The sequence below is a fragment of the Eubalaena glacialis genome, chromosome 5, assembly GCF_028564815.1.
Source record: "Eubalaena glacialis isolate mEubGla1 chromosome 5, mEubGla1.1.hap2.+ XY, whole genome shotgun sequence".
Classification (NCBI taxonomy): Eukaryota; Metazoa; Chordata; class Mammalia; order Artiodactyla; family Balaenidae; genus Eubalaena; species Eubalaena glacialis.
This window is the reverse complement of record NC_083720.1, coordinates 147,623,506-147,638,397: the sequence shown is the minus strand read 5'-3', so window position 1 is coordinate 147,638,397 and position 14,892 is coordinate 147,623,506. Positions and strand designations below refer to the sequence as shown.

General features: G+C 47.5%; 1 protein-coding gene across 1 annotated transcript in view; it reads right to left on the bottom strand.

Moving 5' to 3' along the window:
- The window catches only part of LOC133091858 (tripartite motif-containing protein 75-like), a 137,043-nt gene extending 131,712 nt beyond the window's left edge, over positions 1-5,331 (bottom strand). The window contains exons 1-3 of the mRNA XM_061191045.1: positions 4,993-5,331; positions 4,378-4,949; positions 3,923-4,284 (exon numbers count right to left, since the gene is read on the bottom strand). Of these exons, the coding sequence (XP_061047028.1) occupies positions 3,923-4,284; positions 4,378-4,949; positions 4,993-5,331 (1,273 nt within the window). The remainder of the gene's footprint in view (positions 1-3,922; positions 4,285-4,377; positions 4,950-4,992) is intronic.
- Between the last annotated feature and the right edge of the window lie 9,561 nt (positions 5,332-14,892).

Below are 14,892 nucleotides of genomic sequence, written 5' to 3'. Positions count from 1 at the left end.
GGCCAGCAGACTGACAGTCCAAGGAACAGAGATACTATATGGTTGAGGACTTCCTCCATGGGGATGGCCATCCATTCAAGGAATAAGATAAAGGTCTTTCTTTAAGCAGGCAAAACTAAAACTTGGATTCTAGCAATTTTCCACTGAACATCAAATTTATTTGTTGTGAATTTTTGAAGGGAAAAATACAGATAAATGTAGCAAAAATTCACGTGGAAGTAGGGTACAGCAAAAAGCAAATTGTTCTCTCACCTCAGACCCCCAGGCCTCCTAGCACCTTTCCAGCATAACCATTATTAAGTTTCTTCTGTTTTTTTCCAGAAACATCCTATTCATGTACACATATGCAAGAATAGAAATTCTTTTTTCTTTCTTTATTTTTATAGTATGAGCATGCTATGTGTAGCGTTCTGTACATGGCTTTTTATACTTAAATATATCTAGAGATTCTTTTCCATATTCACCTACATAGATTACATTATGTATACTTTTTAAGTATTTACTGCTTCTTCAACATAAAGCCAAATGTGACAGATTACATTTGTGGTATATTTTGAAGAACCAGTAATGTATTCTTTTATTTCTTACGAAGGGTTTTATCTAGAATTGCACAAGATTTCTAACAAATACCCACATCTTTCCCACGAGAAATGGGGAATGAGAAAATGTCATAGGTTGCTAGGGACAGAATTATGTCACTCCACCCCAAATTCATATACTGAGGCCCTAAACCTCAGTATTACTGTATTTGGAGATAGACCCTTCAGGAGGTAACTAAGGTTAAAGGTAATATTAAAAATGTGCCCTAAACTGATAGGATTAGTGTCCTTAGAAGAGACACCAGGTAGCTCTCTCTTCCTCTCTAGCATGTGAGGACACAGTGAGAAGACAGGCAGCCGCCTACAAGCCAGGAAGAGAGCTATCTCCAAAAACTGACACTGTTGGACCTCGATCTGGGATCTTTTAGCTTCCAGAACTATGATAAAATAAAGCTTTATTGTTTCAGCCCCCCAGTTTATGATATTGTTATGGCAGACCAAGCAGACTAATACACAGGTGATTATATAAAAAGAGGGACAAAAACTATCTTGTGATAGTTGAAAAACATAAACAAATACATGATGCACTTATATGTACCTCCTTTGCACCATGGCATCTGGCAAGAGACTGAGAACAGTGAAGACCACCCCTCCTCCAGGGGCAACACGCCAGAGGGCTCGAGTTTGGCTGCATCTGGTAGTAAGGAGGTCTAGGTAGCTGTGGTGACCTGGTGGGGTTCTCGGCCCATAATTCAAGGCATTGTGGGGAGCTGGGTAGGGAGGGTTACAGTCTCTGCCACTGTGAGAGTGTCTATGTCCAATAAATTCCAGCATGTGACTTGGCAATGGCAATGACACAAATCTAAGCAGGTCAGCACAGGAGCCCAGGGGAAACCTATGGTGGTCATGGTGGTCCAGAGTCTCCAGGAAGCAGGAGGAAATTGCTAAAGCCCCTACAGTGAAGATATTTCTGGGGGCACTAATAGGAGTACCCAAAGAATTCCAACTTAGTTTCTAGACAGCTTCGTTGGAAGGGGCATCATTAAAGGTGGGCTGATTTGCAAGTAACAGAAAAAAATGGCCTTAAGTGAAATTTAAGGAATATGTTGCTTCCAGAATCCCAAAAGGCCTAGAAGATGTTGGGTTTGTTTTCATGTTGTGGGTTTTGAGAGGGTCAATAGCTATTTCTTGACAGTGTTAGGGATAGAGGTGCTCCCAGTATGCCAAGTAACTTTCAGGAAATCAACCAAGGTTGAGTGTTCAAATGAATCTCTGAAGAAGGATGCCATCAATGTAAATCATAGTAGTTCTCCTAGAGTAAGTTGGATGAAGTAAAAATCTTGCCCTCACACACTGCCTGCCAGGGCAAGGCTGCTGATGTACCTGGGATTGCCTGGTTTCCCTTTGGAGGTGAAGGAAAATTATAGCTGGGAAGCTGTTGAAATAAGCCCTGAACAGAACATACTGGCCAAATCTGTAATGGCCAGATATTTACCAGTCGCTGCTTGGATAGATCAGTAATTAGACAACATTGGATGGGAACACAGCATTTGGGTTGTAGTAACTCACTGTGAGATGCAATCCATTCTTTTCAAGTTAAAGAAGAGGTGAAATTTAAGTAAAACAGAGAAGCAGTGGGAATAATTAATCTTTCCACTAAATAGGTCATGCATAATGGATTTCAAATCTTGAATGCCTTGTTTTAATTAACATTTAGTCTTATTATCTATTGTAACTGGAGGTGGAGACACCTATAACGTCCTATTTCATGAACCCAATGTGTAAGTGCCAATGGCTTGATTTGATTTCAATTTATTTCTCAGTGGGTCAGATTATCCATGCCTTCTCTTGGACATTTATGACAACATGTGCTATGACCATGGGGAATTTAGGCAAAACCACAGTTCCAGTGGTTAAGATGAGACATACCTCTTTGATGTCCATTTTATCTTCAGTAACAGACTAACATTACCGGAGGTACCATGTTTACATTTAGTGGGATCCTACCAAATCAGCATCTAGCTTAGGGAGGCACAAAAGAGAATCTCTCCCTTTTAACTTTTTTGTTCTATCGATTCTTTTAGTAAATTGTGGATTTCCAATTAGGTCAAATTGTGGATCTCTGTTCTAGTTTTGTATCCTCCCCAGGTTTCTTTCTTTTCTTTCTCTCTCTGTCTCCCTTTTTTTTATTTTTTTAAGGACCCCCTTAAGGGTGAGCTGATTCGCAAGTATAAACGCTCAAAGTGCACGCTTGTTTGGGGCATCAGAGCCAGTTAGAAGCCAAAAACAAACAAACAAAAAACAGAGGAGAAGTACCCTGAAAATGGATGGTGGTGAACATCACCAAAAGCCTGCTCAGAATGCCAAATGTTAGGACCAGGTTGCACTGCCACGGTGGATCCCCACTCAGAATTTGGTTCAGTGTCAGGCATCCAATGATGCCACACATAGCAGAGGAATATGAAAACGTTTACTACTCATATAATAAGGTTTATGGGGAGAGAACGGTGGTTACCCGAGTAGACCCCAGGTAACTTGAGAAAGGAGACTAGCTTGGGTTTTTGTTTGTTTGTTTGTTTGTTTTGGTGGTTACTGTGTGGGGCTGCTGTCAGGTTTCTGTCACTACTGGGGTCTCGCTTGTTTTGACATTGCCCCCTGCACCAAAGGAGGCGCTCTCAGGCTTTCCCATCATCTTTCCCAGGTGTGCGGAAAAGGAAGAGAGAAAGGCGAGTCCTAAAATCTGGATGGAGACACCACCTCTATCTTTCAAGGCTGTTTCCCATAATAAAAACATCCTGGGAAACAGTCTGGATCAGGCAGTTTTTCCATCCCAACACAGGCAGAAAAGCAAGAGGCCTTCTCAGAATTGTTTCCGCACAGCTGTGTCTTCTCTCCCAACCTGGAACTTGTAATGTGTTTATGAACAGGTAAATGTGTGGTTATAGGAAATATGCAAATGTTCACACATGTATTGAAGCTGTGAAATTATAGTTTTACAGGCTCCAACGTTAGAATTCCAGAAACACTTTACAGTTAATCTCCGCGTCCCTGTTAGTTCCGACAACATCTCTACTGCTCTGGAAACGACACCACCACCACCAAAACGGAAAACAAAAAGAGAAAGTTTCTTCATGGCTTTAAGTAAAATAAGCATTAAAAAATAATGTCTCGATGCTAGATGTACGGACAGGTGTAAATATTTTACCTACTGTCCATAAATTTCAGGAAGAAAAGGAAGCAAAACCACTGATTATCCTTCGCATCCGATACAGAAAGAGGGCTTTAGAACCTCAGAAAATTTATCGGTTAAAGAGTGGATGTGCGGGACCCGTCCTTCCAACTGCAGAAGGAAACCGCGCCCAACTCACAGTCCAGATACACACCGCTCCCGGCAGCCTCCTCCTTCAGCTCCAGCGGAACGGCGCCCCCGGCCCGCGGGCCTCGCAATCCCCTCGGCGCAGCCCCGCAGTCCGGAGGCACCTGTGTCTCTCCCGGGACCCCGCGCCGGTCCTGGGGGCGGAGTCTGCGCAGGCGCCCACGGCCCACGCTCCTGGAGGCGGAGTCTGCGCAGACGCTCACGGCCCACGCTCCTGGGGGCGGAGTCTGCGCAGACGCCCACGGCCCACGCTCTTGAAGGCGGAGTCTGCGCAGACGCCCACGGCCCACGCTCCTGGGGGCGGAGTCTGCGCAGACGCCCACGGCCCACGCGGCCCCGCCCACCCGCCCCTCCCAGTACTGCCTGCAGCTGGCGAAGCCCCACGAGCCCAGCGCCGCAGGCTCCGGGCAGAATATCTGCGCGCTTGGCGGGGAAGAGCTGCCTGCTCCTCGCAAACGTCACCGACTTTCTGTCCTCGGACACGAGCAGGTTGGGATGCGCCGTCTCGGGGTCCAGGGTGTCACGTCCTCCCGGAACGTCTGAATGATTTTCTGCAGAGCCGAGTGCGGCGAGGCGAGGCTGCAGCCTTCTCGCCTCAGCTGCAAGGAGCAGATGTCGGGGCACCTCAGACGCTCGCCCCTGCCCAGGACGCCCCCGATGCCGCTCAGCAGCCTGGCTCCAGGCAGCACGCTTCTCTCCGTCACCTCGTGCAGGAGGCCCCGCAGCTCGCAGATGTGGTCCGAGAAGGCGGTGATGTTGGCGCCCAGCTGCTCCTGGATGTCCTGCTCCTCCTGGACCAGCCTCGCGAGGACGGCCTCCTGCTCGCCGTCCACAGCCCGGCTCAGCTGCCGGAACTCCGAGGCCAGCTCCAGCCGCTGGTGCTGCACCAGCTCCCGCAGCTGCAGCAGCTTTCTGTCCTGCGCGGCCACCAGGCTGTGGACATCTGCCACCCGCCTCTCCAAAGGCTCCACGTGAGCGCCGAGCCTCTGCCGGTGGTCAGCCGCGGCCTCGCCCACCGGCCTCACCAAGTGGCCCTGGTGCTCAGGGGTCCGTGCGCACAGGGGACAGACACAGCACCTCCGCGTGTTCCTCGCAGAAGAGGCTCAGGAGCTGGCGGTGCAGCTCGCACAGGCGCGGCTCCTCGCTGCTCCTCCGGTTGCTCTGGCTGCTCTGGAGCAGCCTGGCCGCCTGGATCATCCTGCCCAGCTGGGTGTTGCTTCTCGCCTGCCGCTCTTGGCACGGGTGGCGGCACACGGGGCAAGGGAACCTGTCCTCCCGGTGAGCCCGGGACCGCTGGATGCAGGAGCGGCAGGAGTTGCGCCCACACTCAGTGGTGACGGGGTCTCTCAGGCCCTCCAGACAGACCGGGCATCTGGCTTCCGCCTGGACTCCATCCAGGGCCGCGGCCACAGCCATCGGGGCGGCACTGGGGTGGGTTTCTCGGGAGGCCGGGCTGCAGGGTCTCTGCGCTGAGCAGCAGGCGCACTCTCGGGTTTCCCTACTTGCCGTCCTTGACGCTGAAGTTCTCGGGTTTCCCTACTTGCCGTCCTTGACGCTGAAGTTCTCGGGTTTCCCTACTTGCCGTCCTTGACGCTGAAGTTTTACAGGCCCTGCAGGGCTTGGTGTGCAGCCAGGCGCCCAGAGGGGCTTCCTTCACTCCTGCAGCCGATCACAGAGCATCTGGGCGACTTGCTGCCCTCCGCAGCTGGAGGTTGTGAAGCCAAGCTCAGCAACTCTTGGGGTCAGAAAGCAGACACAATTCCAAAGTTCCTTTTCCTTCCTGGGGTTAAGAAAATAATCCTTCCTGTGGAAAGGAAGTGCCCTGTGTCTTGAGGGGCTCTCACTGCCACCGTGAGGCATCCTCTGGTCCTCCCCTCCACCACCGCCCGCCTACACCCACACGGACCACAGGTTGATGGGACCAGGTCCTGGGACTGTGGAAAGTGTGTGGGCTTGGGGACAAGAGCCAGGCCCTGGGTGAGAGTCCCCACTCAGTCACCTGCTATCTGGGGACCCGGGGAGAGTTGCATAACATCCCAATTCTAAGAGAATCTGGTTAAAGGATAAAAATTCTAGCTTCAATCACTTCAGTCTTCTCAAAAATCTCATAAAAGAATGGTATTTCTTGGCTTAAACCACAGATATTTCTGACAGCACTGAACTCGTAATACATCAAAATTTACTTTTCGCTTAAGCTTCTCAACTACAGGATGTATCAAATTGTGTGCATAAGTGGATGGGATTTGGGCTAGATGAAATTTGCTCTGGGCCCCCTCCCAAAACTGACTTTTCACATCAAGCGCAGAATGAGATTGAGATCAGTATTTCAGCTTGAGTTGAAGCTGAGAAACACACACACATACAAATGTACTCCCTGACCACAGTGGCGAGCTACCAACTAGTGAGGATTTGTGAGGTCAAGATCCTGAGAAGAAGGTGTGGTGCTTCCCCTTAGGAGCAGCTGCTGATTCTCAAGGAGGCTGAGAGGCCGACTCTCAGGGATGAGAACTTGGAGTTCAGGGCACCCACAGAGGACGTGTCCTGGTAGACGCTCCAAACTTTCCACTGGGATCAGCAAAGTGATCCCAAAGCTGGAAGTGAGCATCCATGGGCGGAGGGGGGAGGGGTGTCTATTGATTTGATCGTCTACAGCCCTGATAGGTTTAAGACAATCTCTGAGTCCAGAGACCCCAGAATGAATTTCCAAGTGTTAAGATACAGCGTCTTGGAGATACGTGGTGTCACTGGATCATTCATACACAGCTGATGAGAGGTAAGTGGGCATAACCACTTTTGAAAACTATTCTGCATTATTAACTATCTTAGAACATACACTCAGTTATGTCACTCAGGCTGTGTAACCATCCAGAGTATAAACTAGAAGGGCTACAAACTGTGTGCACAAAACTACATTTACAAAGGATCAATACAACACTTTCCACAAGTCCAAACTGGAAATAACCCCAAAGTTCCACAACATTAGAATGCGTAAATGAATTACCATCTATTCATACAATGGGACATTAATCAGCATTGGGTGGGCATTAAGTACTCTTCACCCCAAACCTGAAATGAATCTCAAAGATGTAACATGGTGTGACAAAAAGCCAGGCACAAAAGAATACACACCGTGTGTGCGGGAAAAATGACTTCATGGTGCTAGACCTCAGCATCAGTGCTCATGTTGGGGAAGGAGGGATGGGCTAGTGATTGGGAGGAAGGTGAGAAGGCTCTGGGGGTGCTGGTAACAATCTATTTCTTCATCTGGGTGGTGGTGTAGGGTTACAGGCTTATGCAGTTTTCTATGTGCATGTCTAATAAAAGCAAAAGTGACCATAAAACCACAGACTATAGAAATAAATTATAGAGAAGTATGTTCAATCTGTCTGGCCGAGGAGGCAAATTTTTGAAAATCAGAAAATGACATGATTGCTTCAGGCATTTAATTAGCTTATATCAAGAAATTCAAGCAAACATAATGAACAATCAGGATACAAAAATGGGTAAAGAAGATTAACAGATGGCCAATTATGAAGTCAAAGCAGATCATTTTTAATAATTCAGAGACATCAGTGTGAAAAACAAGAGAGATTGTTCTTTGTGCCTTGTCTGATTGGCCAAGATTTGTAAAAGACCACAAACAGGGTAGTGGAGCCAGAAGGAGAGGAAGCCTGGTGGGGTGGAGCGAGCAGAGACTCTGAGCCAGGCTGCCTGGGCTGCAATCCTGGCTCTTCCATCTGTGGCCCTGTGACCTCTGACAGGTCAGAAAGGGTTTACAGAGGAGGGGAAAATGTGCCTAGCAGCAGGCCTGGCACATGGCGGTGCTCATGGTACTCAGCTAACAAAACCCCAGACTTTCCATGCTCAGGATGCTGTGGTCAAAGAACACACCTCTGTTGTCCCCACTGACAACCTGGCCCAAGCCCCTACATGTTCCCCTGGGTGCCTGCACCAGCCTCTGACCACCCAGCCCACCACCACCCGCTGGGCCCCTCCAGTCTCCTCCCACCCACACCAGGATCTAATCACACCCTCTCCTGCGGGACTGCCGTTCCCCACACAGGAACTGCATCCTTCCCTCAGCTCCAGCTTCTCCTGGCACCAAGCCCTCTGCAGCGCTCAACCTCCTGCCCTCTTCCTGCAGGTTCAGCCCCCTCTGGCCCCAGTGCCTTTGTACAAGCAGAGCCCTCCCTTGTCTCCTGTGCTGCCCAGCTCAGCGCTCACTTGTCCCTTCTTCCTGATCCCAGCTTCCTGACTCCATGAGGAGTCACCTCCCCCAACAAAATGTGCCAGAGCTGTAAGGACAGGATCAGGAACTCTTTCCACTCTGGCTGTTGTAAATTTACACAGGTTTTGGAAATCTGCCTCCCACACGTGACTGTCAACTCCGTGTAAACCCGCCATGATGGCATCTCCAAATGTCACCTCAGTCCCCGGCTAAGCTGCTGAATGACTAAAACCCTGGCCAGGTTTCTGGTCTCCCTTAGGAACTGAGTGACTTTGGTCAACTTACTTATACTCTCTGTGTCTGCAAGCAGGCAGTGGTGAAGTTGAGGAAGATCAAGTTCATACTGGCCCCCATAGCTCTAATTCCTCTACTCCCCACCTACACACTGATGATGGATTTAAAGTCATTTAAAAATCAAAGTGGACCCAGGTGGCCATTGTCGTTGTGGTTTCAAATACCTCCCCTCATCACTGAGAACTTGAATTTTCTGAAATGGTTCAAACTCAAGGACACCACCAGCCGTTTTCAAAAGAGTGTCTGCTAACAGCTCTAGTGGCAACCTTGCGGTTTCACTATCACAGCCACCCCCAACTATGTAATCGTCTCGACCCCAGCCAACCCTTCCTTGCTTAACAAGCACCTTTACTTCTTGCCAGCTCCAATCCTAATTCTTGATAACCAATTTATGTAATCTTGCAAGTTTTCTGCCATTATAAGCCTTCCCCGTTTTGTAGCCTGGGGATGACAATTCAATTGCATCTTCAATCTGGGTCTCCAGGGCTGCAGTTCTAACAACCCCCAAATAAACATCTCTAATTCAATCAGGTCTGGGTTTCTGAAATTTTGTTTGACACCACAAACTGCCTCTGACAGAGACATCCCGGAGGGGGATCCCACAGGGGCTTCAGACCAGCTTCTTTTGTCACAAAAGATATCAGTCTCTCCATCCTTGGGCCCTGGACAGTGTGGGAACTGGGCATCTGCGCTCTCAGCAAGCATTTAGGTGACCTAGGACGAGGCCCGCTGAGGGACTGGGAAACCTAATAAAGGACATGTTCTTACATAAGCCAAACGCAAGTCTGGATTCCCTTGGAGGTGGATCCCTAGGCTGGGCCCAGCGCAGGGGATCAGGAAGCCCCCAGTTGTGGCCCCTCCTGGATCCCCACTTATCTGGGGCTGCGGTTCTTTCCTGGTTCACAGGGCCAGGTCCTCAGGCTGCTCTCCCACCAGACAGTGTGGTCCAGGATGTGACCCGGGCTTATATATACCCCCAGGAGGAGGATGGAGCTATTGGGGTCCCACCCTAAAGACTGTGGCTCCTCCCCCTAGGGAATGGGGTCCTGTGAGGGAAGAGGGTGTTCAGACCTGCTGCCCAGAAGGGAGCAGAGGGGAGGGGAGGGGAAAGGAGGGGAGGGTCTACCCTGATGAGGTCAGGCACAGTTGGCCCTGGTGATAACAAGGTCTCCGTTGCACCTCTGTGATCTTCTCATGATCCTCTCAAGGCCACTTAACCCCATCTTTACTGATCAGGAACTGAAATCTGAAAGGCTCTGTGAGGCTGTCCACTTCTTCCCTGGGGAGGTGTGATGCCAGACCCTCGGGCTCCCCTGCTCTTCCTGGGCACAGTCTCTGGCACCCTGGGCATGTGGAGGGGCCTGCACCCCTCAGGTTCAGGGGTCTGGCTGAGTCCATCCTATGTTCCCTGCGTCCACAGATCAAGTGGGTCCCTAGTCCAGGGTTGGAGGGCCCGCCATCCCAGAGGGGGCAGTGTACACGGACCAGCTCTGGACCTGCCTGACACACAGAAGAAAAACTGTGCAAAGTCCCAGCCCAGGAGACAGGGGTGCTGATGATGGTTCAGGTTTCCAGCCTGATTTTCTCCAAGAAATGAAGGCGCTGCTGGGAAGGACCCCTTGGGAAGAAAAGAGCATCCAGGATGGTGCAGAATGAAGCAGGAACCCCAGGGCCAGGGGGCAGCAGTGCATGCAATATGGTGTCCTCTGAGCGTGTGCTGACTCTACTTCCTGCTTGTGCCCCATGGCTTCAGTGCAGCAGAGATTAGAATGACCTCGCCCTTTCCAGTCCTCAGCCCTACCCCATCTTTAGGCAGGTCACAGCCCTGTCCAAGACCCAGTTACCAGCATGTTTTTTCTCACATCAGTAATATTCTCCTTTGCATAAATAAAGTCTGCACTGGAGAGTGGAAGTGGCAGTGATTGGAAGTGAAATGATGATTTTACTTTTTATTTGTTGTGATGAGAGCTAAGGGCTTAGTCACACCTTACAGGAAAGGAGAGACAGTGTTGGCCTTACAAGTGCACCAAGCAGACAAAATCAATTAACAAGGTGTGCACTGGACCATGGTTTTGACGTATAAGATTTGCATATTCTAGAATTAATTAGCTAGTTAATGAATACCACAGATATTTATTGAGCGCTTATTAATTAATAACTAGGCACCATTATAGGTGATGGGAATACAGTAAGGAACAACAGCAATTCCCCGCACTGTCTTGTCTCAGCATCTTTGAAATGATTTTTTTCCCTCTAATAGGTAAACTGTATCTCTTATTTTCCACCAACCTCCTCTGCAATTCAGAAAACTACTCATTTCCTACTCTCCACATCTCAGTAATGGAACTATCATTTGCCCAAGTGCAAATGCAGAAATCCTTGGAAGAATCTTTGAATTCTCATTCCTTAATCCCAACTAATCAGTCCAACTGCAAGTCCTGTGGGCATTAGATTGAAACTATGTCACTCATCCCACACTGCTGTCCTAGGGCCTCGCTCTGGCCCCTCCTCCATAACCCCCCACTTTAAGGCCACAGAATTCTTCTAATGGGAAAAGTTCTTGTTCATGTGACTCCTGGCAAGCAGAGAACTGGTATAAAATCACAGTTGATTCTTGTCAGTCTCGCAGCCAAGAACAGAGTCAATAAGCAAAGAAAAGTAAAAAAGAGCTGAAGTCAAGTGACTTGACTTCCAGATCACTTATGAAATTTATGAAAACAGTGTCAACTGAGTGATGAGGTCTGATGTCCGATTGCTCTGAGTCCAAGTGTGAAGAGGAGACAGACATCGACTCTTCAAATCACCTATCCTAGGAGATTCAACTGTATGGAACGATTGTCCCTTTAAGGCATTTCATCAGGATTCTGGTTTTTCCTACTAGGATTCTGTTAGTCCTCTGTATTCTAACCCATATGGTATGACAATGTCACTAACCAGCCCAACAGGGAGCTCATGACGAATAATTTTAGCCTTTGAGAATACACATACTGTCCTAGGGAGAATGTTGGCAGAAACATGAATTTTAAAGGTGCTTTGGTGAGAACTCAGATGGAAATGAGGAACGTGTGACTTGAAACTGGATGAAAGGTGATTCTTGGTATATCGTGGGAGAAAAAGACGGCGGAATTGTGTCCTACAGCTGTGTGGAAAGCAGAACTTGAGAGGGAATCACATGGATATTTGGCTGCGATTTCCAAGCAATGTGTTGAGGGTGTGTCCTGGTTCCTTCTTGCTGCTTACAGAAAAATGTGAGAGGAGGGAGATTGATTAAGGGGACCAGTCAGAAAATAAGTAAGTAAATAAAATAAAATAAAAGCAGGACTTGATGATTTTGGAGATCCTCAGCCTACCCAGATTGCAAAAATAGCTAAAATTAGGAGAGTCGCTGTTAGACAATGTGTGCCGGAGAGAAGACCAGGGTGTGGCGGCACCACGTTGCTAGGGCAAATTTGAAATCCAGGAGAACCGATTTCATGAGCTTTCAAGGCCTGGGAGTAACCCTCTCTGGTGGGGACCCCACCCTCTGGGTCCAGATAGCTTATACTTTATGGAAATATGGTTAATATACCCTGGTTAACTACTGATGACATTTGATCCACTGGGGGATGTGTTCTTTAACTAACCAGAGTGACAGAATTTTGTGCGTATCAGAACCACGCAAAGCACGAAATGTGTGTGTGTGTGTGTGTGTGTGTGTGTGTGTGTGTGTGTGACTCTGTGTTTCTGGTCGGGACGTACCTCCACCCACCTCTGGTCTTCAGCACGTCACTCCAGTCATTTACGTAGCTCCTAGATCCTCATCCACAGAAGCCTTTCTCAGTTAAGAGATTTTTCTTCTTTCATTCCATTGTGTTTAGACATCACACTCCGTGATTTTTTTCTGACGAATCACCAAAATTTCATAATAATAATGCTTTATAATTCTCCTAATGAAAACTGTTTTAAGGCTTATTTTACTTAAAAGAAATATATTCCATGAACTTATTGAACAACTGCTATCAAATTGAGCCAAAATTATTAACAGTTTCTATGTTTATGTATTTATAAGTTGTATTTGGAAAGTTTTATTTCCAGCCCTCAGTATTAATGTAAATTTCATGAGTGTCTAATTGGACTCAAGAATTGTGGTTAACATTATTTTTTTTTACCCCTTGTTACATATACCTTTACAGCCCCCTTGAGATGAGTGGGGCTTTGCAATTTGTTTCAGAGAACAGAATAAGAGAAACTGTGGGTCCCCTCGTGGTGTTGGCTTTTAAGTCTCCGTGTGCCATTTTAAAGCTCCCTCTTGCTAACCTGAAACAAATAGATGGCCAGATGTTTCTCCAGAAAAGATGGGTTGGTTCTCACAGAATTGCCATTTGGGATCTGCCACCATGGCGAGCCACGTGCAAGTCCCCAGCACAGATGGAGAGGAGAGCTCTTTTATAGACAGAAAGGACATTGGGAGGGCTGTAGCAAAGAGTTCAGGGTTTCTCACTGATCAAGTCCTTGCCAGGAAAGAAGAGGTGTCTTTCTGAAACCGTGGCTTTAATCCATTTCACCTGCTTTCACTGATCAAGGTCGTTTTAAGACTTGCATGTCCTCCACAAACAATAAGATGTTGGCCCCAGGGATTTTCCAGGGACTTGGAGTCAGCAGTGTCTAGTTTGATCTGAGCCGGTTAAGACTGGATGGGACCATCCATCAACAGATGAATGGATAAAGAAGATGTGGTGTGTATATATACATACATATATATATATATATATACACACACACAATGGAATATTACCCAGTCATAAAAAAGAATGAAATAATGGCATTTATAGCAGCATGATGGACACAGAGATTATCATACTAAGTGAAGTATGTCAGAGAACTCCGAACATCATATATTGCTTATGTGTTGGATCTAAAAAAAAAAAAAAAAAAAAAAAGAAACAAATGAGCTCATTTACAAAACAGAAATAGACTCACAGACATAGCAAACATTCTTATGGTTACCAAAGGGGGAAGATGGGGGATAAATTATGAGTTTGGAATTAATATATACACACTGTTATATATCAAGTAAATAACCAAATACATAAACAACATGGACCTACTGTATAGTACAGGGAACTACACTCAGTAACTTGTAACAACCTATAAGAGAAAAGAATCTGTAAAGGAATATATATATGTGTATATATATATATACATATATATAACCAAATCACATTGCTGTACACCTGAAACTAACACAACACTGTAAATCAACTATACTTCAATTAAAAACAAAAATAGACTACATGAGACCACTGCCCCTCCACTGGTCATGTGCAAGTATAAGATCTAAGACCTTTTGACGTCAGGCAGCCTGAAACTCCAACCTCAGAAGGTTGGGAGGCCTGTAGCTAAGTTACACATGCACAGAAGACCCGTTCCTGCACCTTTTTTCAACCACCTTTCCCAGGCTCCCCAAGCTTCACACCTCCCTGCTGCTTTGTTTATAAATACCCCGAGCACCTCATCTGCAGGGAGGCCGATACGAGACTTGTTCTCCCATCCTCTCACTTGGTGGCCTTGAGAAAAAACTGTCTCTTCGCTGCCCGCATCTCAGCATTCTGACTAGCTGCCCATCCAGCAAATCGAATGTGGTTCAGTAATATTTCTTCTTCCTGTGGGGCTCAGCCATCATCGCTGGGCGTGTGAGTTTGCTCACCTGGTCCCTCGACTCTCCTCTTGTTAGTTGCAGTGACCCTGACCCACCGCATCTCAGGGCTGAGGCAGGGAGACTGCTGGGCGGGGCGAGGGAGCGGCGCCCTGCTGACCCGCCTTGCACTTTACACAAGTGAGTACTAGTTTCCGTCTTGCTAAGCAACAGACACGACCACGGCCGAGCATGGCTATCCTGATCGGTGCAGGGTCACTCTCACCTCACTGAAATGGGTTCTCAGAAGCTCTCTGAGCACCTTTCTCACAGTAGAGAGAAATAAACAAATACACAAAATACACAGAAATAAACAAATTACAAATATAGGGCGGCAAAACTCTTTATTGCCAGAAACTGTAAAGAGTATACCCACGGGCCTCCAAATATAAGGGTTTTCTAAAATTATGGTGCTTGAGCATTAACGTAATGCAACACATCCACGCGGTATTCTGACTAACGTTATATTCAGACATGATTTTAAATATGAGACAAAAGCAAAACAATTAGAATTCCGAAAAGAATTTGTCTAAAGAAAGGCTAACAAAAAGTCAAACGTGATACTTTTTCTACTTTAGATTTTCGTAAGGGGCTTCAGTGCAGCCTCGGCCACTGCTGAAGAGGGCAGGTCTGCAAGTTGGCGCAGTGGCCTCCGCCCGCCTTCCGAGAGTCCTGTAGACTAAGCTGACGTGACCACTTATGTGCTGACTTAATGCTGGGAGGAGAGTCTGTCAGCCCAGGCTGGAGGACCTCAGCCATCACCAACACATCACTGGTCACA